The sequence below is a fragment of the Anastrepha ludens genome, chromosome 5 (genome assembly GCF_028408465.1).
Source record: "Anastrepha ludens isolate Willacy chromosome 5, idAnaLude1.1, whole genome shotgun sequence".
In the NCBI taxonomy this organism is placed as follows: Eukaryota; Metazoa; Arthropoda; class Insecta; order Diptera; family Tephritidae; genus Anastrepha; species Anastrepha ludens.
Genome location: NC_071501.1, coordinates 35,240,641 through 35,264,500, shown reverse-complemented (window position 1 = coordinate 35,264,500; position 23,860 = coordinate 35,240,641). Strand labels below are relative to the sequence as shown.

The window sequence follows — 23,860 nt, the reverse complement described above, 5'->3', positions numbered from 1 at the left end:
TACAACAACAAAAAAATTCACTCACCTTATTGCCAACCACAATAAAGGGGAATTTGTCCACCTTCACATCGGCATAGTTGAGGAATTCACTACGCCATTGTTTCAGCCCACGAAAACTATCGCGATCGTCGACGGCATAGCACAGCATGCAAACGTCAGAGCCACGATAGAAAGGTGTGCGAAGTGCGCGAAAACGCTCCTGACCAGCAGTATCCCAAATCTAGAGGAAAGGATGAAACGAAAATTGTGAAAATTGAGTAGTGAAAAGCCAACTAAGCTTATACTTGTAAGGGTGCTATTGGCTTGGTCAGCAAAGTTAAGTATCTTGGCCTTGTTCTGGATGCCAAGCTACCAAGCGGGATGCGGACTCAACCTTATCCAAAGCAACAAAGGCTCTCATGACCTGTAAACGTCTAACAGGAAAATCTGGGGACTGTAGACCAAGAATTCTGACCGGTCACTTGGATTTCTCGACGGTGCGGACAGCGCTTCGCATGCGTGTACATCACGGTAGCGATACGGACCTGCCCTATAGCTATCATCATATTCGAGAAAAAGTTCAGAATTGAACTGAACGATAAGTTAAACTGGAGTAGGCCTGGATTTGAAAAGAAACTCCAGGTGTGTACACTGCACTGGTACACAGATAGCCCGAAGACCCCAGAAGTCATAGGCGTTGGAATTTACAGGCAATTTTCTTCCAAGCAGAGATGTATGCCATTTGTCTAGACTTAAACAGAAATGTCCGGAATAAGCGGATTGCCATTCTGAGTGACAGTCAGGCGGCACTCATGGCCCTATCGTCCTGAGAGATCAAATCCCCACTGGTCCTTGAGTGTATCGACAAACTTAATCTACTAGGAACGCACAATTGTATCCGACTAATTTGGGTCCCACGACACAGGGGTATAAGTGGGCGAGAGAGACTGCGGCCTCGCCTTTAAGAGAATCCGAACCCTTCCTTGCTATGGGAAAACATATCATCAAGGAGAAGCTTAGGAGTGACGAGCTAGGGCTAAGCGAGGTTTGCTGGCACCAAACTATGGGGCTACGCTGGGTGTATCTTCCTTACTGGGAGGGTACAACCAAAAGAGGTTTAAAAAACTCATAGCCCCCTCGCAAGGATAAACTGAGAATGCGTAGCCATCTGCACAGGATCGGCGTATGGTCCACTAATTCATGGTCCACTGTCGTTTCGGCGGCCAATCTCAGGAGACTGCAATGCAGCGTTATAGTGCGGCGAAGGTTGGCCAATTGCAGCCAGAAGAAAGGCACACACGCTCAATCCAACCAAACTCCATCTTGAGCTTAACAAGGCAGCTGGGTCTGAATGAGGTACTGTGTAGAGTAGAGCACACAAAAGAGCATTAGGTTGAACTGCAAACCTCATAAAGTATCTATTTATCTCTCTATAGACCGGTTCGGTCTATAGTGATATCAGATGGAGTTCATTATGTGTTTTGAAATAGTCCACCCGCATGGTGCCTCTTGCTATTGTGAATTTAAGGAGACATTTCGAAATTACTGCTGAGAGATCTTTCAATAAATCAAACTGTGGTGTCCGCAGATATATTTTTAGCGTGTTTTGAATAACGCAGGACATCCACAAATGAGATATTGTACAGTTTCCCTTGAGCCCTGCCCTCTACATTTCCTGCATTCTTCGCTATCCGAGATTTCTATTTTATAAGCATACGCTGCTACTGGGTTATGTGCCGTCCGTACGTCTATCATAGTTCTACTATCTTCTCGTGTTAGCATTCCCGCAAGTGGACAAGATGGGAGAGCTTGCCCTAAATTTTCGTCTAGCTCGTTCTATTTATAATATTCGTTTCGACTTTGCTATCTCGTTGACAAAATTCCAAGAAAGAGAGGCCCCGTCTTTCGCTGTATCCTCTACTATCTCGTTCCCTTCAGTGCCCTTATGGCCCGGAATCCAATATAAATGTTGTTCACGATTCGCTGGCGAACTTTCTGCTTCCCTGCTCTGCAGAACGAACTTGGACGTTACTAGATCTGCTGCCTATCCAACTACGAAAACCTCAGCCTGGAATACCCTGCAGGTATTCCTTAGGTCTACTGTATTTCATGATTTTTCACGCAAAATGATAGTTAGTGATGAAGTTCATTTCACCCTGGCTGGATTTGTCAATAAACAAAATAGCCGCATCCGGGGAAAAGAAAACCTCAGGTAATTTCAGAAAAATCATTACATCCACTAAAATTTACTGTGGCTTTTGGCCTCATTTGGGCTTTCACTGCGTTGTGCATCATCGGTGTCTCTGTGACCACGTTTGAAGTCTGCAAACTATCGTTTTATTGTTGTTTCTGATAGAGCGGAGTCACCGCCATTGATTCGCTTGAACGATATTCTTTCCCATCAAGAAGCAGGGTAAAATGAGAACACGAAATTCTTTTTGATCTATTGGTTTGCAAATAACAAAAGTAGCGTCACTCTTAGCACAATAACTCCCGAACTAATGAATAAAATACCATGAAATTTTAACAGCTGTCTTTTGAAGGTTAATACTAACTGAAAAAGAGGTGAATGCAATAACACGAGAGCCTTTCCAGTCCAAGTGTTATGTGAATAAGTCAACAACGATTCCAGAGATGAAACCCAACATTCGAAGTGGGGTTGCTGAACTCATTGCGATATTGTGTGATCGAGTTCTTGAAATTTTTAATTCGCGTATGACAACCTGTAAACGTGCTCATAGTGGACACTTAAATGATGTAATTTTTCACATATAAATGTTAATAGCCGTATTTTGAATAAAAAAAATAGGAAACTTGGAAGAAGCTAAATTTTTAAATTTTTTATTTCAAAACCACATCTAGGCGCGTCTTTCCAAAGACCCTTTATATACATATGTATGAATGTATAAATTTTTTTCGGAATAGTTGAAACTATTAATTGCTTGCTGTTAGATAATTAATTGTAATGGACATTAAATTTTGCATTTAATTTAGTGTAATCGACTGCTCTAGGAAATCATTCAGTCACGTTGCAAGTTGTCATTCTTACAATTTTACCTATATGCATGTAGGTATGCTCTGGTGTATATATGCGTTTTAGTGCAAACTGAAATTATGCGGGAGTCTATTCAAAAGAAAATGCTAAATAAATTCTTAAAATAGTAATTAAAATATCTCTGAGCTGGTATCTGATTTTTAAAGGTCAAATAAATTAGTGCATTTCTCAGTCTCAAATGCTGATATTTCTTCCTTATATGAACACACCTACGATTTGCAAATTTTCTTATATTGAACCAACAAAAAACCGGTCCGCTTTGTTATGGGTATGAAACTTGGATATGTTTGTATACCTCGCTGACAAGTTTTGACTATTAATTTTTTTATTTCTTCATTTAAATTTATTCGTGTGCAAATATAACTCATTCTAAAGGGGGTTCCAATAAGAGGTGTTATTTTGATACTCGAAGAAAAATGCTATTTTTTAATTAAAATGATCGGATGTTTATTTCATTATAAAGAGGAACGTATGCCGTTAATAGGGGAAAATAACTTCAGGCAAATGACCACTACGACGACGCTTACAGGACAATATCCTTTTCATGACATTTTCCATAACCGAATTGCAAAGTGGCTGCCCTATGCCTCGATAGTCTCACGAATTCCATCTTTGAGGTCTTGAATCGACCCTGAGCTGTTGGCGTAGACCTTCTCTTTCACGTGGCCCCAAAGAAAAAAGTCACAAGGTGTTAAATCACAAGATCTCGGTCGCCAATTGTGATCACCTCTTCGAGAGATAACACGGTCTGGAAACTCTTCCCGTAAAATATCAATGGTTTCGTTGATTGTGTGGCACGTAGCGCCGTCGTGTTGAAAATAAATGTTGTCCAGATCAATACCATCCAATTCCGGCCATAAAAAAATCGTTAATCATTTCTCGATAGCGCAATCCATTCACCTGTAACACCTGTTATTGGAAAACCCTTTATAATAAAGACTATAATGATTAAAGTTTTCAAACTTTTTAATAAAAAAAAAAACAAAGAAACAGCGCAAAAGAAACGTAGCGCATTAATTTTTACACAATAAAGTGCAACTTTGAATTGGCTCAAAATTCTCCTTGATTTTTGATATGTTTTGTGCATTTTAACCCTATAATTAAAGGCAAGACAGGTTTTTTTTTGTTTTTCAAAATTGAAATTTAGCGTCCTCCTCCATTTATCTTTAGGTATAGCCAGTGGCGCGAATCTATATTGGTCACTTCTAATAACCCCGAAAGCAAGAACAAAAATAGCCGCCTTCGATTCGCCAGTTCTCTGCGCGCTATCTCTCTACTCGGCTCACTTAACTTAGAGTTTGCTTGTGAAAGGAACAACAAATTTAGTATGGTTATACCTCATTAAACTGGTATAACTCAATATCTTACAATCAACTCATATATTCGCCACTTATTAACGCTTGGTGAAAAGAAGAGGCCTTATATTTCATGAAGCTGGCTTAACTCACTATTTTCAATGATGCCCACTCCATTTGAAGAGAGTTTCATTAGACCGTGTTTAGGCAGAAAGACTTTTGCTGCTTCAACATTGCGAATTCTTTTTCGGTGCTGCCCGTTGTGTTCACATACCTGCAGTTGTTAGTTTTTAGTTTGTAGCCAACGACATTGAGAAGAACGAGAACACAAAGAGTGTTAACAGAGCACGAGCATCACAAGTAACGACTTGAAGCAATAAAATTTGCCCTGCATGAATGCAGTCTTACTAATACACATTGGGTACTTCTAAATATATGTACTTTTTGGCAGCTCTCTTCCAGCGCTTATATCAGTTGCTTCATCTATTCGGTACTTGCTAACGCATTGACTTCTTAGGAGTACCTAGCGCTTATTGGACGATTAGTAATGAAGTGGAGAGCAAAAAGGGCCCGAATCAATAGCTCACTTCATTAACGACGGCATTGATTCGTTGGTGTGAAAAGATTTAACCCACTGATGCGTGCGGCAGCAAACCACACCAAATCGGAAACGGGAATCAGGGCTGGGAATTCTGAGGCGTGTGATAATTTTGAGAATGTTCTTGGCTAATCTTATGCAATCCGGTTTCGGTTGCACGATCCGTACTTTGCGGTGGTTCAAACAACTTAGATTATACGATTATAGTATCATATGAGTCTTTTTCTCCTCCTTTGTCCAAGCCATAAGAACACACTGAACCTGTAAGGCAAATCGATACATCCTGTTCTAAAAGATTGTCAGATCATATTCTGTAATACCAATTCGACCCAGTACCTAACCTACCTAGCTTTATGGATCACCTGGTTGGAACAAAGGACCTTATTGGCAAATTGAAATATCTCGGTCTGGAATAGACCACATTTGCCCAGATTGGCGCTATATATTATTGAAAGCAGCTGTCGTTTTTCTTCCCGGGATCCTCCTATATTTGGTATCAGCCTTGAAAGTGCACTGTGTACTAGCTGCGCTTTTTTGCTGACTGCCTCACAATGATCCTTGAACGTTAATCTTGAATCAATGATGACTCCTAGATACTTTAAGTACGGCTGAGATCTTATGAAGCGCTCGCCCACCGTGATCATGATCGCCTGGTGTGCTCTCCGTTTGCTTAGCAAGACTAATTCCGTTTTCTGCGCTGCAAGTGCAACTAACAACCATTTTCGTATGGCTCGTAATGGCTCGAGACGCGATATCATCATCGTACCCAACAAGTGTTGCTTCTGTGGGAAGGGTCATTCTAACACGCTGTCGTACATGGCGTTCTATAGCGTTGAAGTACCGAACCTTGCGGCACCATCGCTCACCTTATATTCTCTAACGGCAGCCTCCGTGTCGTAGAGCCGCAGCCTACTGTTGAAATAGTCGCCTGTAAGTACGCTGGAGCTTTAAATGCTGCGAGCGCGCCTATTGTCAGGTTCCAGCTAGCAGAGTTGAATGCATTTTTTATGTCTGATGCTACCATTGCACAGTAGTTGCCAGATCTGTAGCTCCTGCATGTTGTAGCTTCTTGCTCATTACCATGCTTATGGTATCCCAAACTGGTTGGGAGAGAGCCCGTCAGGCTTTTCCAAGAAGTACTGTATTCTGATGCACACTATTCGCTCCAACATTTTGCCGATTGTATCTAACATACAAAGTGGTAAATACTATGATGGTTGCTCTGGTTGCTTTTCCGGCTTTAGCAAGAGCATTAATCGCTACTTGTTTTAATGTCAGGGAATACGCCTTCCAGGAGGCAGTTGTGAAACAAGTTGGCGAACACGTTTGGCTTCGCTTTGAGAGCCGTTTTGAGGGTGATGTTGGGTACTTAATCCAGTCCCGGTGTCTTATTGTCCTTGATACGATCTAATGAAGCTAGAACCTCCTTTGTGGAGTGGATTGATGATCATCGTCGATATCCTACATGATTGCCTCCCGGGCAGGAAAAAGTGTGGTAACCACCGTTTCCATGACCGTTGGGCATAGAGAAGAGAAGAGCTACTATCCCTATTCCCTCTCTTTCTCTCTTTCAACCTAACCTAACTTACACGAAATTTCAATATGGTAAGGTAATTTAATTAGTAATAAATTTTATTTGCAATTTAAATCAAAAAAGGCCCCACCAGCCTCAACTGCCGAACAGAGGGTTAACGATGAAAAGCACACTCAATCGTGAAAGAAACAATGTAAGCACCATAATTAAGAAGCAATAACAACAAAAAAGTAACAACTGTATTCGGTATTGTAATTGCAAACGAACGGCAACAATTACGCGGTAATAGAATACGAAATTGCCGGCACAACAAATAGCCACACATACACATGGTAGAAAAAGTCTGCGTTCACCCACTGTTATAAAGTATTAAAATAATTTAACGTGTTTATCTTAAAACTCTCAGTTATTTCTTTTCACTTATTTCAAAGAAAATTATTCATAGAGGTTATGAACAAAATTTTTTGGAGTTTGAGCTGCGTCGTGTTCAGATAACGGGATTGTAGTACAGTTACTTAAATAGGCTAAGCAGAAAAAGTGTGCGTTCATTTCGAATGGTGACGATTATTTGCATGGCAATTACGTTAAATTAAATTTTAAATCGTTCATGTAGTTGACGCGGTTAAGAACAAATCTAAAGAGGGAAAAATTGATATTAGAAATACATTTTTTGTTACTATGGACCAAAGGCGAAAAGAAATAGATATTGGTGAAAGGAAAATCATTGTAAGCTTGTGGCAAAATAGTATGAGCTATCGGGAAATCGCGAAAATTGCTGGGAGGCAATACTCCTCGGTCCAAAGAGTGATAAACAACTTCAAGCAAACGAATTGTTTGGAGTCTAAGCCTCGTTCTGGGCGTCCAAAAAAACTGACGGAAAGAGAAGAACGCAACATAACTATTCTTGTGAATTCTAATCCACGACTAACAGCAAGCCGAATTTGAAAACACATAGAAGTAAAATACCAAAAGAAAGTACATCCAGATACAGTAAGAAAAATTCGAAAAAGAATCGGATTTCACGGCAGAGTGTCCCGAAAAAAACCCTTCATATCGCGAGTAAATCGACTTAAGCGGATGGCTTTCCCAAGGAATACGTAAACAAGCCACCTGAGTTTTGGAATAGTGTGATTTTTTCAGATGAGGGCAAGTTTTGCATTTTCGGGATAAAAAGTCGTAAAATTATTTGGAGGAAAAACGGAACGGCACTTGGAAAGCAAAATCTGGTACCTACGGTAAAGCATGGGGGAGGAGGTGCCATGATATGGGGGTGTATGGCTAGTTCGGGCGTTGGAAATATGCAGTTTTTTGAGTCGATAATGAACAGACATGATTATCTCGATATTTTAAAAACGAATTTGTGAGAATCAATTGTGCAATCAAACTGGGACTCGGTGAAAGACTTGTTTTCCAACAGGACAACGACCCGAAACACACAGCAGAGATTGTTAGGTTGTGGTTGTTGTATAATGTTCCAAAACAACTTCGCACACCCCCACAATCACCTGACCTTAACCCCATTGAGCACTTATGGGACGTTCTAGAAAAAAAAAATACGAGAGCGTACAATAACTAGCAAGGAAATGCTTAAGAACGCGCTTAAAGAGGATACCCATAAGTCCAGAAATAACAGCCAACGTAGTTGGATCAATGAAAAGACGCCTCCTAGAAGTCATAAAAAGCCGGGGATATCCAACTAGCTATTAATTTTGAAACATTTCTATGATCTTAAGCCTTTTATTTTATTATTATTGAAGTGAACGCAAACTTTTTCCGTTTAGTTTGAATGGCCTTTTTAATTTTATGTGATCTCATTTTAAATTTGATTTTGTTATTGGTAGCGAAATATGTGTGATAGTTACGTTTAAGTGAACTTAATAAAACTCATTAAAAAAAATTTCTGAAATATTTATTGTTTTGAACTTTTGCTAATGCAAAGAATATTTGCATAGGTGAACGCAGACTTTTTCTACTATGTGTATCTACATATGTACATAAACACATATGCATGTACAATTTGACGCCGGTATTTGTGGGTCAGATCAGTGTCTGCCGATCGGATATCGCTATTCGCGAATACTCAAGCATTTGAGAACATAAAAGGCAGCGACCCGACGAACTAATGTTTTTTTTGTTTGTGTTATTAAACTACTAATTTTCTCAGGAAAAAGGCACGACGAATATCGACGCGACTAATGATTGTCATTTTTAATGCAAACTAATAGCAGTCGCTAGTGTTTCTTGAGTACACAAATGTCTACAGTGAGTGCCACTAAAAATCGTACAACCACTTTTTTTGTGTTTTTTAAATTTACTTTTCATTACTGGTTACAATGAAAATATGGGGCGTCGTTGCAGGTATGCCAGGAATGCTTTGTAAGCTTATTTGCATCCGCTAGGTGGCGCTGGAGTCAAATGTTTGTATAATCATATCTATAGTTCGATTTGGCTCATCTTTAGGACGTACATAAATTCTCAATATAAAAATCAATATTTTGTTTCTAAAAAAAATAGGCCCGCAATAGTAAATAAATGTGGGCGGGGCGTTTGAAAAGTCTTGCTTGTTTGGGTAAATCTTTTTCATTTTTCGCCATAGTTTTCTTTTAAGGGGGGAAGTCCATGTACAATTTTCAAAAAATCGATTTTTTTTCGATATTTCGAAAGTATAGTATCTTAAGAATATACTGTGAAGTTTTCATGCGGAAATGCCAATTTTATAGCGGGTGATTTTTTAGCTATTATCTTTTTAAACAGTTGGTTTAAACAGCTGACGCACGTTTCGTGCTTTGTTTCACTGTCAAACATCTTCAATTTGGTCTATAATTTAACCATGAATCGTCTTACAAACGAACAACGCTTGCAAATAATTGAATTTTATTATAAAAATGCCTGTTCTGTTAAGAAAGTTCATCGCGCGCTTCTTCCATTTTATGGTCAGTTTAATCGACCCAGACAAGCCTGCTCCAATTAACGCATTGGAAGACAACATTAAAGCATATACATACATATATGTGAGATACCGGCCAATAAAATAGCCCTAAATTCTGAATTTTTTTCAGAGGCGTATTTTATAATTAATTTTATACTTGTTTTTTAATTTTATGGGCTCATCCTTTCCGCTAATATGTTATAAAAAATAACAATTTCATTTTTGTTTTTCAGATAGATAGATTAAATAAAAAAAAAAAATTTATGGTGTGCGTCTTGATGTTGTTCCACAAATGGAGGGACCTACAGTTTCAAGCCGATTCCGAACGGCAGATATTTTTATGAGGAGCTTTTTTATGGCAGAAATACACTCGGAGGTTTGCCATTGCCTGCCGAGGGGCGACCGCTATTAGAAAAATGTTTTTATTAATTTTGCTTTCACCGAGACTCGAATCAACGACCTCTCTGTGAATTCCGAATGGTAATCACGCACCAACCCATTCGGCTACGGCGGCCGTCGATAGATTAAGAGTAATAAATAGAGCAGTTTGGGACCTCACGCCGTTTTGTACTCTCGAAAGGTTAAATTAAGTTGTGTTAAAGCTTCAAAATAATATAATTATTTTATCACCTTTAAAAAAATGGTCGATGAAAAAATGAATTCTACATGGACTTCCCCCTTTAAGCTTATTTACTGCGTCCAGCGCTGTTTTAGTTTGTTGATCCCTTCCGAATAATACGATTTGTCAAAATCTGAAAAAAAACATTCGTTTCTGCAATCACCTCCTCGTTTGAATAAAATCTTTTTCACGCATGCCATTTCTTCAAATTGGGAAACAAATAGTAGTCCGAGCGATCCGAGGGATCCAAGTATGGAGAATAGGGGGGAAATGAATCGAGTTGGAGCCCTATTTCTTTTAACTTTGCGACCACAACTGCTGGATGGAAAAAGATGGAATGGATCAAACGAATGCAGTAGGCAGGTTAAACTCCTACCTCACCATAACTGACCCCGACATACTAAGCATAGGTCCGGCATGTGAAAGCACCTCCTACGACACTAACCACCTTTTCACATGCCTCATTAAACCCACTCATATAACACCCCTCTCTCATTGGATCCAACCAGTCGAAACAGCTATATAGTTTCCTGGGCCTACCGTTAGATGAGCTAGGCGAAGACGCCCGGTGATTTACACTACACTGACTGGACAAAGTTAACTGCTACAACAACAACAACAACAACAACAAAAATATACCGATCTGGCTAAAACTTGGTGTGTGTACTTCCAAGAGATGCTATTAGCAAAACATAACATCAATACGCATCTTTAGTACCATCTGTCTGACTTCGGACGGACTTTTCAAAAGACCACCGTATAAAAATCTATTAATGGCCCGATTTAATTCGTACTTTTTTAAAGAAAAAAAAAGGTAATCTTTTAATGAACGCAAATTAAAAAAATAAATATCTTGTTTTTCCCAAGATTTGAGGTATTCTTTTTCCACAAAAGCATGTTTCGATGAATCTGATAAAACTAACTTACACTGAGTTTTAATAAAACCATGGTAAAACGTCCGTTAACTTCAGCTGGTGCCCACATAAACTAGGGTTACCAAGAGACCAAAAATTGTATGGTATCGAAATGCCACGTATATTCACTTTTAAGAGGAAAAAACCCAAACTTTTAAATTCAGAAAAATGAATCTAGTCATTTGAGCCATGCGTTGGTTCAAATCTACAGAACCATAAATTGTATCGCCATACAAATATTTGAGGTATGCTTGCACGGGATCGGATATAAATAGTTTTAGCATAAACAGGTGTGAATTTACTCCCTATATTTAACCCCAAAAGTTTTACCCAATGGTATATTTTAAATAAAAATATAAAAACTAGAATAGTGGGAGCAAAAATGTGATTGGGATTCTAGGGTTAATGTGTGTGATTTGGATAATCTCTGCTTATCATAAAGGCAACTGTGGGTACTGGGAAATTTTCTGATTTATTCAAATAAAAATATATAATTTAAACGACACTTTAAAATAGTTTCCCCATTTACTTAATTTAGATTCAACTTCATCATAACGAATTTGCATGAATTTACTTTCTTCTGAGATTGCGCAAAGGTGCTAGGCTAGTTCATTATAAAAAAAAAGTTTTTCTAAAAAAAGCATTAAAGTCACTAACTTAAAAAAAGACATAAGAAAAAAATCGGCAAAATTTCAAATTCAAAAACTTAAAAAAAATCGTGTCAAATCTTCCAAAAAATGTATGTCGCTGGCGACACGGATTCCAGGACTCAAAGGTGTCTGAAATCAAAAAGACAAAAACGTTCTTGTTTAGTATGAATGTCGTTATTGTGTGAACCACAATCTTAAAAAAAAAAATTCACAAAATGGCGGACGTTCAAAGAAGAAAACCCGTTTGTTGACTTTTTTTTTACTTTGAAGGTTCAAAAAAAAGTACTAAAAAATTTTACGTCGAATGATCGTAGTTCGCATGATAACAGCATCAATTCTACGTCATTTCAATTTTATTTCATCAAAATCGGTTCAGTGGAACTGGTTATATCTGTGTCCATTGTCTATGTCAAGTCCATTTTTTGATGACAATTCACAACTTTTTGACGAATTTTGTATGGCCAAAAAAAATTTTATTTTTTAACAATGGGTCAAAAAATAAAATACTGAAAACAAAAATTTTTTTTTTGTTCGTTTCCGTTTTACACGCTTTTAAAGAAACACCCAAAATTTATTTAAAATCTTTGAAGTGGTCAAATTTTGATGTGCAAGTTAACTATTTTACAAATTTCATAAAATCTTTCAACACTTCAAAGATTTAAAAAAAAAATCGCAGATTGACTTAAAAAAAATAAAAGATTGACTTACAACAAAATCGACAAAATTTAAGACTCAAAAAAAAAAAAAAAAAATCATTTCAAATCTTCAAAAATTTTATATGACAGTTTTTGCAATTTTTTGTATGTTTTTGTTTTTGAGTATGAAGTTTTTTAACTTTGATATGCAAGTTAAAATACATATTTTCCAAATTTCCAAAAAATTTCCAACACTTCAAAGATTTTAAACATATTTTTCTATTGGGAGGTTGAATTAGTTTTAAAGGTTTTTTTCGAAGATTTGGGGCTTTATTGTGAAAAAACGGTATAAAATATTTTGTTTGAAGTATTGGCCATCGCTAGCTACAACTTTCGCCCATCTTTCGGGCAATTTCCGGATGCCGTTTCTCCAAAATTCTGGCCGCTGCTTGGCTATCCATGACTCAACCCATATTTTGGTAGCCTCGTACGAGGAGAACCGCTGGTCCGCCAAATCGAGACTCATATGCCGGAACAAATGATAATCGGAGGGAGCTATGGCTGGACTATACGGCGGGTGGGGTAACACTTCCCAGCCAAGCGTTCCAAGGTATTTTTTAACAGGTTGAGCAGCATGCGGCCGATCGTTGTCATGTTGCAAAATAACCTTGTCGTGCCTTTTTACCGTTTCCGGCCGTTTTTCTTTCAATGCCCGGCTTAAACGCATCAATTGCAGTCGGTAACGATCCCCCGTGATTGTTTCGCCCGGTTGGAGCAGCTCAAAATATACGACGCCGACCTGATCCCACCAAATGCAGAGCATGATTTTCTTGCCGTGAATATTCTGCTTGACCGTCGACGTTGATGCGTGGCCGGGCAAACCCCATGATTTTTTGCGTTTTGGGTTATCGTAGTGGATCCGCACGTAAAAAATCGCCGTTCGACGTCGCGCAGCTTCAACTCGTACGGGACCCAATGTCCTTGCTTTTGGATCATTCCCATCGCTTTTAGACGCTTGCAAACGGTTGATTTATCAACGCCCAATGATTCAGCAAGCTCTTCTTGGGTTTGGCACGAGTCCTCGTTTACCAATTCCCCCAATTCCGTGTCCTCGAACTTTTTGGGCTGGCCAAGACGCTCCTTGTCTTCGGTGTGAAAATCACCACTTTTGAATCGTCGAAACCAGTACTCACATGTTGAAATCGACGGAGTATGGTCTGGGTAGGCCTCCTGCAGCAATTCACGGGCTTGGGCTGTATTTTTTTTTCAAATTGAAGCAGAAAAGCAAAGCTTCCCGCAAATTGCGTTTCGACGGCACGAAAGTTGACATACTCGGAGCACGAAAACACTGCGTTGTTTATACTTCAGCGAAATGACAGATACTGATAAACAAAGCCTAGGGATGAGGCTTTGTCATGAATATATATTCGGTATTGCCAACGCGATAAAGGGATAAATAGCGCCATCTGTGTGTCACCTTTAAAACTAATTCAACCTCCCAATAGAATTATGTTTTTTTTTTGATAAGCAAATTTAAAACATTTTAAATTCACATTCACGCATTTTACGTTTAAATTTTGTCGATTTTTGGTAAGCTTTTTCTAAATTTGCGACTTAAATCTTTAATGCCCACTTTGAAATATTAATTTTTTTTATAATAAACCACCCTAGCATCATGCCACGATCTCAAAATAAAGGAAATTGGTTGGAACTACGATTCATATATTATATTTTTTTTTGTCGCTGAAATTCATAATCATTAACGCTATTTTTCAATGTACGATTTTCAGCGACAGTCACTGTAAATATAGAAATGCAAAACATTGCACAAAATGTAAATAAAAGCAATTAACCAGTAAAATCACATCAATACATATAAAAAAACTCGTAAAAACGTGACTGCTTCTAATAAGTTGAAAAATAGTTCATTTCAAGTTGAATCCCCACAAGTGCCTCTTTCTATTAATATGGATTTACTTATCAACAATAAATACCCCTTTTAGAATATCATGACTTTCTGTGTGAAATTTCAAACAATGGATGCTTGACGTGCGTACATATAAATAACATTTATGCCACTTCATCGCATGCATACTTTTGATTATTTATTTATAGAAAATTAAAGCGAAATGTTTAGGCAATAAATTAAGTGGAAAATACAGCAATAGAGTGGATTACCCTAGTGCAGAATGTCTGATTAATAAGATTTTGGGGATTTTTCGTTTACCTCAAAATTTTAATGGAAGCTTAATTACAAAAATTATAATTATAAAATTATAAAAATATCAAAACTTTAAATGGATATTCTTAAGTTTTACTTTTATTTATTTTCAAAAAATTTAAAATTGATGTAGGGGAAAAATTATAAATTATGAAGAAAGAAAAAAAATTCCGTTATCACTGAGATGAGCCGTTCAAATACGTCTTTGTTAACATAAGCCGCCTTCGATTCGCCACTTCTCTGCTCGTTATCTCTCTACTCGGCTCACTTGACGAAGTATTTGCATGTGAAAGCAACAGCAAAGCTATCGAGCAAGTTTCGCCACTATTGATGGTGGTTATACCACATTGAAGTGGTCAAACTCACTATTTTACAATCAAATGTAATTTTAGGCAGCTCTATTCCAGCGCTGCCAAGATACGTTTATTTACACCAGTGACTTCATCTATTCGCCACTTGCTGACGCTTGGCTAAAAGAAGAGGCCTTATATTATATTTCATGAAGTTGGTATAACTCACTACATATTTTCGATATTGCTAATTCTCTTTTCTGATATTAGGCAAGTTTCATTATCCGCGTTCATACCGAGCAACTTTTGTTGCTCCAACTCGTAACTTGTGAAAGAGGAGGAGACGAGCAAAGGAGAGCGGCACCATGTTGCTCGTGCTCGGTCAACACGCTTTGTATTCCTGTTCTGCTCTATGTTGTTGTTGGCCGTAAACTAAAAACTAAAACAATTGCAAGCAACGGAGTTGCCGTGTTAATACTCCTTAAGTGCTTCCAAGCAAAAATATGGCCGAAAATAAATTTCGAGCGTCGTTTTTAACACTGACCGACTGTATCTGGAATATAGCGATTATAGTATCAATAGAAAGGGCTTAAAATTCAGAAAATGATACAGTCTAAAAAGGCCTATGTATAAACCCTACCTTAGATAAGGTTGGACCTACTAATTTTTGTTACAAAAATTACATAATAGGACTATGAATAAGTTCGTGCGGTTTTACAACAGATGGCGTAACTTGATTATTATTCCATCGATCCACATTTCCAAACATTCATTGGAGAGCTACTGTCGTAAGGCACAAACGTCAGTATAAGTTTTTTATTTGAAGCGTAAACAACAATATTTTTACCACACTTGAAAATGTCGAATTTCGTGCCAAATAATGTGTTTTTGCGGGGAATTCTTCTTCATTATTTTAATATGAAGAAAAAAGCAGCCGAAAGTCATCGTATCTTGGTGGAAGTTTATGGTGAGCATGCTCTATCTGAGCGAACGTGCCAGAAGTGGTTTGCACGCTTTAAAAGTGGTGATTTTGGCTTGGAAGACGAAGAACGCGAGGGTGCGCCGCCAAAGTTCATGGATACCGAATTGGAGGAATTGCTCGATCAAGATCCGGCTCAAACGCAAGAAGAGGTTGCAAAAACTTTGGGAGTTGATCAATCAACCATTTCCAAACGTTTAAAAGCCATGGGAATGATCCGAAAGGTAGGCCATTGGGTGCCGTATGAATTGAAGCCAAGAGACGTTGAACGCCGTTTTATGGCATGCGAACAACTGCTTCAACGGCACAAAAGAAAGGGTTTTTTGCATCGAATTGTGACTGGCGATGAAAAGTGGGTCCAGTACGACAATCCAAAACGTCGGGCAACGTATGGATACCCTAGCCATGCTTCAACATCGACGTCGGCGCAGAATATTCATGGCCTGAAGGTTATGCTGTGTATCTGGTGGGACCAGCTGGGTGTTGTGTATTATGAGCTACTGAAACCGAATGAAACGATTACGGGGGATGTCTACCGACGACAATTGATGCGTTTGAGCCGAGCACTGCGAGAAAAACGGCCGCAATACGCCGATAGACACGACAAAGTTATTTTGCAACATGACAATGCTCGGCCACATGTTGCACAAGTGGTCAAAACATACTTAGAAACGCTCAAATGGGATGTCCTACCCCACCCGCCGTATAGTCCAGACCTTGCGCCATCCGATTACTATCTCTTCCGATCGATGCAACATGGCCTGGCTGACCAGCACTTCCGTAATTACGATGAAGTCAAAAAATGGATCGATTCGTGGATTGCGGCAAAACCGACCGAATTTTTCACAAAGGGAATCCGTGAATTGCCAGAAAGATGGGAAAAAGTAGTAGTAAGCGATGGACAATATTTTGAATATTAAATTTGTAACCATTTTACGTCAATAAAGTTTCAAATTTCGAAAAAAACCGCACGAACTTATTCATAGTCCTATTAATCTTTAATTATGTATTGCGAGGTATGTAAACATTATTTTTAAATTCCGTATCCAAACGTATTCATCTCAATATTTTTTTCCTTATTTTAAACGATACCTTTAAATAGGGGTGTTGAGCGGATCACCAACGCTGCGTTGTAAAGATTCGACAATTGTATTATTTACTGCCTTGTGAGACGTTTTCTGGGAATGTATTGAAATATCGGCGATAGTAAATTTCAATTTCACCATACGATGGCAGTGTTCTGCTAGGGCTTACAAAAGGATTGCCCTGAATAAAAATTTAATATTATTCACAAAGGGTGTGTTCAAAAATATTTATTTTTTCATCAATATCTACTTCGCCCACTTCGAAGCAATCCCATCTTGGATATAATACGCTTTTGTGCCAACGTTTCTTCAAAGCTATGACCAAAAAGAGCTTTGGTATGTGCTTGAATTTGGCAAATCTCCAGAATTTCGTAGGTATTTTCTGTTTTGGGAAGAAAAAAAGTCGTTAAGGTAAGCCGTACTCACTTATGCAGCTGCTGCAGCTTACTAAGGCCTGTCTGTGCAATGTAGTTACCGGCCGTCATGGTCTAACTCATCTAACGGTAAACCCGGAAAACGTACTGTTCCGACAGATTGTTTTGAGTTTTGGTCTCAAAAGATGACCGACGAATGCCGACCACCTCTTCAATCCCGGCGGGAAGGTCGACTGTATAATATCATCTAGCAGTGTGAAGTGGCTGATTGCGTCGAAAGCCTTTCTCAGGTCCAGCGCCACTACGACAGCCCTCTCTCACGAGCGGTTTGGTTAAGCTCGCGGTTAATTTGAGTGTTCATGGCGGTGAGTGTTGTGGTGATGCTGTGCACTCTGCGGGGTCAGGTGTTTCGCGTAGAGTGGGAGTAGGAGCGCCTAAAGAGTCTTCACTACTGCGGAAACGAGAGTTATCGGGCGATAATACTTGGTTGGTGGGTTTCCCAGGTTTCAGTAGTGGGGCCACTTTCCCTGAATTCCACTTGTCAGGAATTATGAGAGTGGTCGTAGACAAGTTAAATACCTGTTCCCCCTACAATCGGTTCTACGTTACCGGAACGACCCGGATTTACTATATATCTAAGAACTGTCACTCTAACAGCACTCCCCGTACATGTATGGGAAATGTCTTTGCTACTACAACAACAACAAGTCTAATACCCTTGTGAGATATCCCACTTCAAATGGACCCAGGTTTTCTAGCATCAGCATGTTAAGTTCGTCAGGGTCAATGACACTAGCAGCCTTTGATTTATTGATGGCTACCTGTCTCACCTTCTCGCTGGAGAGAGTAAGTGGCACACTGTTGTTCGGAAGTTTGGGCCTGCCGACCGGATAATGCAATTTAAGGGCACAGATACCTGTAAAATTTCCTTTAAGAATATCTCAAAAAATTTTTAGAACATAAATTTAAGTATTTCTTATATTATAGATCGTCAACCGTGACGACTCTATTCTTTGGGTTCGAGCGCTGGGAGAGGTATATGTAGTTACGTGTTTTTCTAAAAACTAATTATATTTTTCGAAAGTTATCGACCGATCTCTCTGAAATTTTGCACATCTTTTTTTTAATATTACTTTCTATGTAAATTAACAACTTTTCGAAAATTTTTCGAAAAAATAATTTTTTCGAGGCAAAAATAGTAGGAAAATTCACCACAAAATTCATTTTTTTTAAGCATTTATTCCGCGAATTTTGGTTTGGAATTTTTGGTTTTTTGTATTCAGGTCACTGACGCCGATGCTACAATGCCCGCCGATTGAGAAGCTCCGCTGCGACCTTCCTGGAAGAATTGAGTGTACATTCGCCATTTTAAATGATTAAAAAAAGAAAAAAAATGTATATTATTTCAATGTATAAATAAACTGTACGCCAATTTTGAAAAAAATATATTGACTTCTACTGACTGATAAAGGGCGAAAATGTTATACGTTTCATCAAAGCGCAGCGGTTAAGATGGCTGGGTCACATTACAAGAATGGACGGTACGAGGGCGCAGAAGAAAATCGTGGAAGCCAGAGCGTTCAACACTTGAGCAAGAGGAAGGCCGAGAACAAGATGGACCGACGAACTAGAGGACTATATAAAGAAACTTAGGATAACGAACTGGAAAAAAGTCGCAAGCGTTCGAGACGTATGGAGGTCACACGTGCAGCAGGCCAAAGCTCACAAAGAGCTGTAGAGCCAAAAGATGATGATGATATTGACTTCTTCATTTTAAATAATTTTAATGAAAATCAGGGAAAATATGGCCGTTTACAGGTATCTGTCTCCTTAAATCGCCGACTAAAGTAGGTCGCGCATGTCTTCGGGTCCGACGAAGTGCAACCGCTAAAGGTGAGTACTTTGGTAGAGGCCAGTCTCATGTAACACCAAATAACACCGGTGTTACATGAGTACCAACACAACAAAATAAAAAAAATAAAAAATCGAATGTACTTTCCCGCGAAACTTAAAGTCCACTTACTTTTGGGACACACCTTGTACAATATTTATTTACTAACCTATTGCTTTCCTTTGCTTACTTTTGGTTACTTATTTGTATTGCTATGCACTCAATATGAAAGCAATACTTCCTTCATTTCAAAGAGAAAAGAGCCAATCCGGGAAATCTGTTATTATTTTCATAATCAGTAAAGCAAAATTACCCCAATATTATCGCTTCAAATGCAACGCTATTTTAGTTTCAAACACGCATACACATCACGAGCGCCAATATTTAAATTGCAAAGGCAAAATATTTAGATAGGTTTTCGCTTATGTGCATATGTATGTATGTATGTAGAAGTAATAGCTTTAAAAGTGACAGGAGATTTAGGTGATAAGGATAGCTTACGTGAAGCAACTCAAGTAGAAAATTGATAACTGAAGAGTAGCGTATTTTTTCGGAAAACATTTCTCACTGTAAACTAACTAATGTTCACAAAAAGGCGTGTAAAATACACAAATACGTACATATGTAAGTATGTACATTTATAATTAATTTTGATAATGAATTTTTTTGCGAATGTATTAGTAACTTTTGTATAAAATAAATAAAATCCACAACAAAATAAGTATTAAACGTAATCATTAAGTAAAACTAAATGGCTGCCTGCATTAATTAAATATGAATAATTGTTCCCTATGTTCGCGCGATCAACTGAGAGCAATAAATTTTTAATTATAGAACTCAAACTATTTGGCATAACTATAGCAATACGAGTAAGAGCGAAAAGTGTGAAATAAAATGAATAAGTAATAATAAATAGAAAGAATGAAGCGTTTTGTTAATTAAAGAAAAATTTAATACTACTATACTTTTTTTACATATTATACAAATTTTCTTTTTACACAGTAAAAAGGCAAAAATGCGTCGCAGGCTGCTAAAAATGTATGATGTTTGCGGGCTGGACAGTGCCGGGACTAGAAAAGCAGCGGCGAAGTGAATTTACTGAATTTAATGCACCGATATTGAGATTCCATTTGCCAAATGTAGTTATTAACGAGTCTATCCTGAGTTTAATAAGGGAACTGTGTGTGGATGAAGTACTGTGATGAGTAGAAGGCACAAAAGTCCAGGAGGTCTTATACAGTCGACGCTCGTTAATTCAAACCAGCGATATTTCGAACCTCTCATTAATTGAAAGTTATCACAGGTCTCCTACAAAATCTTTTTATATTTCGAATTATGTACATATGCCCATACATTTTTATGCACTCGGTAATGCGAACGAAAAAATCATTGCTACGACGAGTTAATTCGAACTCATATGGTCAAACACTCGACAATTCAAATTTGCAAAGTTTCTTGGTGTGTTAGTAAGAATTTTGAATTTTGGGACGCTCCTGAAAATACCTGTGAGTTACGCCTGAAACATAGGCACATTTTGACGCACGCTTCCACACGAATCGTTTCGTTTTTATACAGATTAAAAATTTGTATTAAATATGAGTCCTAAAAAGTATAAATGTTTGACGATTGCTGAAAAGAACAAATTAATTGAAAAAGTAGAAGGAGGTGAGAAGAAAAGCGATGTTGCAAAAGAATTTAAGATTCCTCTCAGTACTCTCTCAACCATAATAAAGAGCAGGATACCAGTAGGTGATGCACACTGGCTGTGGCTTGGCAGAAGGGGAGGTATTGGATATACTACCCTGTAATAAGTGTGCGCTACTTATTATGGTGTGCCCAATACGGAGTCGTGTATATGAGGTAATGTGGTTGGTGGGTACCGATGATGGATAGGCAGGTTTTGTGCGTTTGGGGTTAATGTTCGAATAATGGTGTTTATAATACGACCATTCACGAAGTAATTTTGTTTGCCTGCGTTCATGAATAAGTCGGTTGTTGTTGTTGTTGTAGCAGCATAAACATTCCCCATACTTACATACGGGGAATGCTGTCGGGAATAAGTCGGTATATGTCGTTGGGTAGGATGACTTCGGCTATGATTGCCGGTGTAACGGAAATGTCCTAGGCAATTTTATCGGCCAGTGTGTTACCCTGGATGAAGGAGTGCCTAGGTATCCTCATGATTGTGATACAACTCCGACGGGAAATGTGTATGTTTTTAATGCAGTCGATGATTTTGCTTGACTTGTTGTGGTTTTGGATGACTTGGAAATAGAACAAACTGTCGGAGCAAATTATGTTGTTCTTGTTGTTGTTGTAGCAGCATAAACATTCCCCGTGAGTATACAAGGAATGCTGCTGAAGTGACAGTCCTTAGCCGGATATAAATCCGGGTCGTTCCGGTTAAGTAGAACCGGCTGACGTGGAAACGGAGCAAATTATGTGTTTACACTTGCTTTTGGCGCAGTATTGAATGGCTTGGAATATAGCGGTGAAAATCGAGCATAATGTAAATAGAAGGTTTGATGATTTTCCTTTACCACTGCGTAACAAGTGGATCCCACAATGGACCCGTCAGTAATCAGTAAAACTCAATTGCCAACCGTTAAATTTATAGCATGCGATTGATTCTTAGAACATGGCCCTGTAAACGGCGTTTGTAGTATTATCTTCCCGTAAAGAAACTACTAACCTGATAAAGGATTTTTTGCTAACCGCCCACGGTGGTTGATTGGTGTACCGCAGAGTTTGTGGTCTAGAAGGCAGTTCCGCATGTTTCTTTTATTTTTGTTTTGCTCACAACTAACATATTTTGGCTTAAATGAATTCAGCAGAAATTAATTGACTTCAAAATCACACTTTGCTGTATACATATTGTAACATCCGGCGCGATATGTAAACTTTATGCCCAAGAGTCTTTCCTTCTCTTCAAAGTTCATATCGCTGACACTATACGCCATTCTCTCCAAAGGTTTGACTGAATAAACAAAGTAATTCCTTTGTTTACTTTGGAACTCATTTTTTTCCGTTCCGCACAGCTTTAATAACTTACATAAACATTTCATGGCAAGACAACCTTACAATTGTTTTACCTCAGTATAATATGATTATTGAATATACTACACATTTATAATATGTAGTAAGTTGCACGAACGCAATCGCGAGCTTCTTACTTTACTAGTTCGAGCCCACTATGTCAATAACTAGAAGGCGTAGTTAGGCTTTTGACTTTTGTCTGACGCTCAATGCCACCGAAGTTTCCTGTTCAACGCTTTCACAAGCATTTAATAATTTAAGCAAAATATAAATAATAAATAAAAAAACAACAACAAACAAATCCCTCTCGCTCATTTTTCCCCCCAAACCAAACCCTTGACTTCATGCAAAATAATGCAAAAAAAATAATATTTGGCCTGCCCTACACTTACCTGTAATGTATATTTTTCGCCATCTACATCAATATTTTTATTCATGAATTCAACGCCAATTGTGTGAAAGTTGTTTTCGTCATAACGATTTGAAACAAAGCGATTCATCAGACAGGATTTTCCTACGCCACCATCCCCCAGTATAACTACTTTTAAGAGGATGGTTTTGTTCGGTGGCCGCATATTCGTCATGTTGATAGTTATATTTCTGTTATTGTGTATCCGTTGAACTACTGGCGATGGCTGAATAGCACTGGATAAAGGTACTTATTTATCAATTTAATTGAAGATTTTAAAATTCTTTACATAAATGCACTTGCGAACAAGTAGTTTTCGACTACACTTATTTTGTTGTTGCTACCGTTCCACCTGATCGCTCACAAGAGTCTACGATACACTGAACGTACGTTAATCTTTTTTTTTATTTTGCTTTGTCTTGGAACTGTATCTATATCTAACTTATTTGTTATATTTACACTAATTTATTTCTTTTTACCATTTTAATTACTTAGATTTTAATAAAATGCCGTTGCGTATTTTTATTTTCACCTATATCTTCCAACACAAGACAGCGAATAAAGCAAGTGGAGAAATATCAAAAGTTTCTCCACTTGTTGTTACTGATTTCACAGTTGGTGTTTTTATTGTAGAAGGCGAGGCGAATTCATAGCTGTGTGGATTCGCCTTGATAGAATATTTTCCATTTGGAGAGATAAAAACAGCTGAGCCTTCATACAGGGTTGCAAAAACTAAAATTTAATCTGTAATTGTTTTGCTTGAAATATTTTTAGCAATACTATGCTACATATATAATAACTTTCTAATATTAGTAAATATTTATTTCATCAGACCGGATTTCAATAGCTTCTATAAAACTACAATATTAAACTCTCATTTTCTATTTAAATTTCAGGTAAGCTTAATTTTGAAAATAAGTTTAATCCTGCAAAATTGAACGCTTTTATTTATGTTAGTTGAAATGTGGGGTTACAATTCCACTTAAAACTGGCTCTTACCCGTTTGGGTAGAAGTAGTCATACCTTGTTTGTTCTCAATTTTGCATAAAATTATAATTCTTCGCAAGCCATTTTTAAGTATATCATAACAAGCGGAAGTTGCCAGTGTTTGAGCTATTAATTATTTATAAATATTTAATTTATAGAAATAAATAAAACAATATCGTAACGCTAAATGGTACCTAGAAAATTTGCAATTTGTAATTGGGTTGCAATTATTACAGTTGAGGCTCGTTGTTTGACGATTTGCTTTTTTTATTTTTAGCAGTTATTAGCAAGCTAATGAGGTTGGTATAAAAAAAGCACCAAGCTTTGTTTTACCAACAAAATATATAATTTTTAGGTATGTAGGCAGCCCTTTTTAAAAC

The 23,860-nt window shown here is 37.9% G+C and overlaps 1 protein-coding gene across 1 annotated transcript in view; it reads right to left on the bottom strand.

The window, feature by feature from the left end:
- The window catches only part of LOC128865450 (ras-related protein Rab-9B), a 29,942-nt gene extending 6,875 nt beyond the window's left edge, over window positions 1–23,067 (bottom strand). Inside the window, exons 1-3 of the mRNA XM_054105843.1 lie at window positions 22,973–23,067; window positions 22,477–22,729; window positions 26–220 (exon numbers count right to left, since the gene is read on the bottom strand). Of these exons, the coding sequence (XP_053961818.1) occupies window positions 26–220; window positions 22,477–22,668 (387 nt within the window). The 5' untranslated portion in view covers window positions 22,669–22,729; window positions 22,973–23,067. The remainder of the gene's footprint in view (window positions 1–25; window positions 221–22,476; window positions 22,730–22,972) is intronic.
- Window positions 23,068–23,860: the final 793 nt, after the last annotated feature.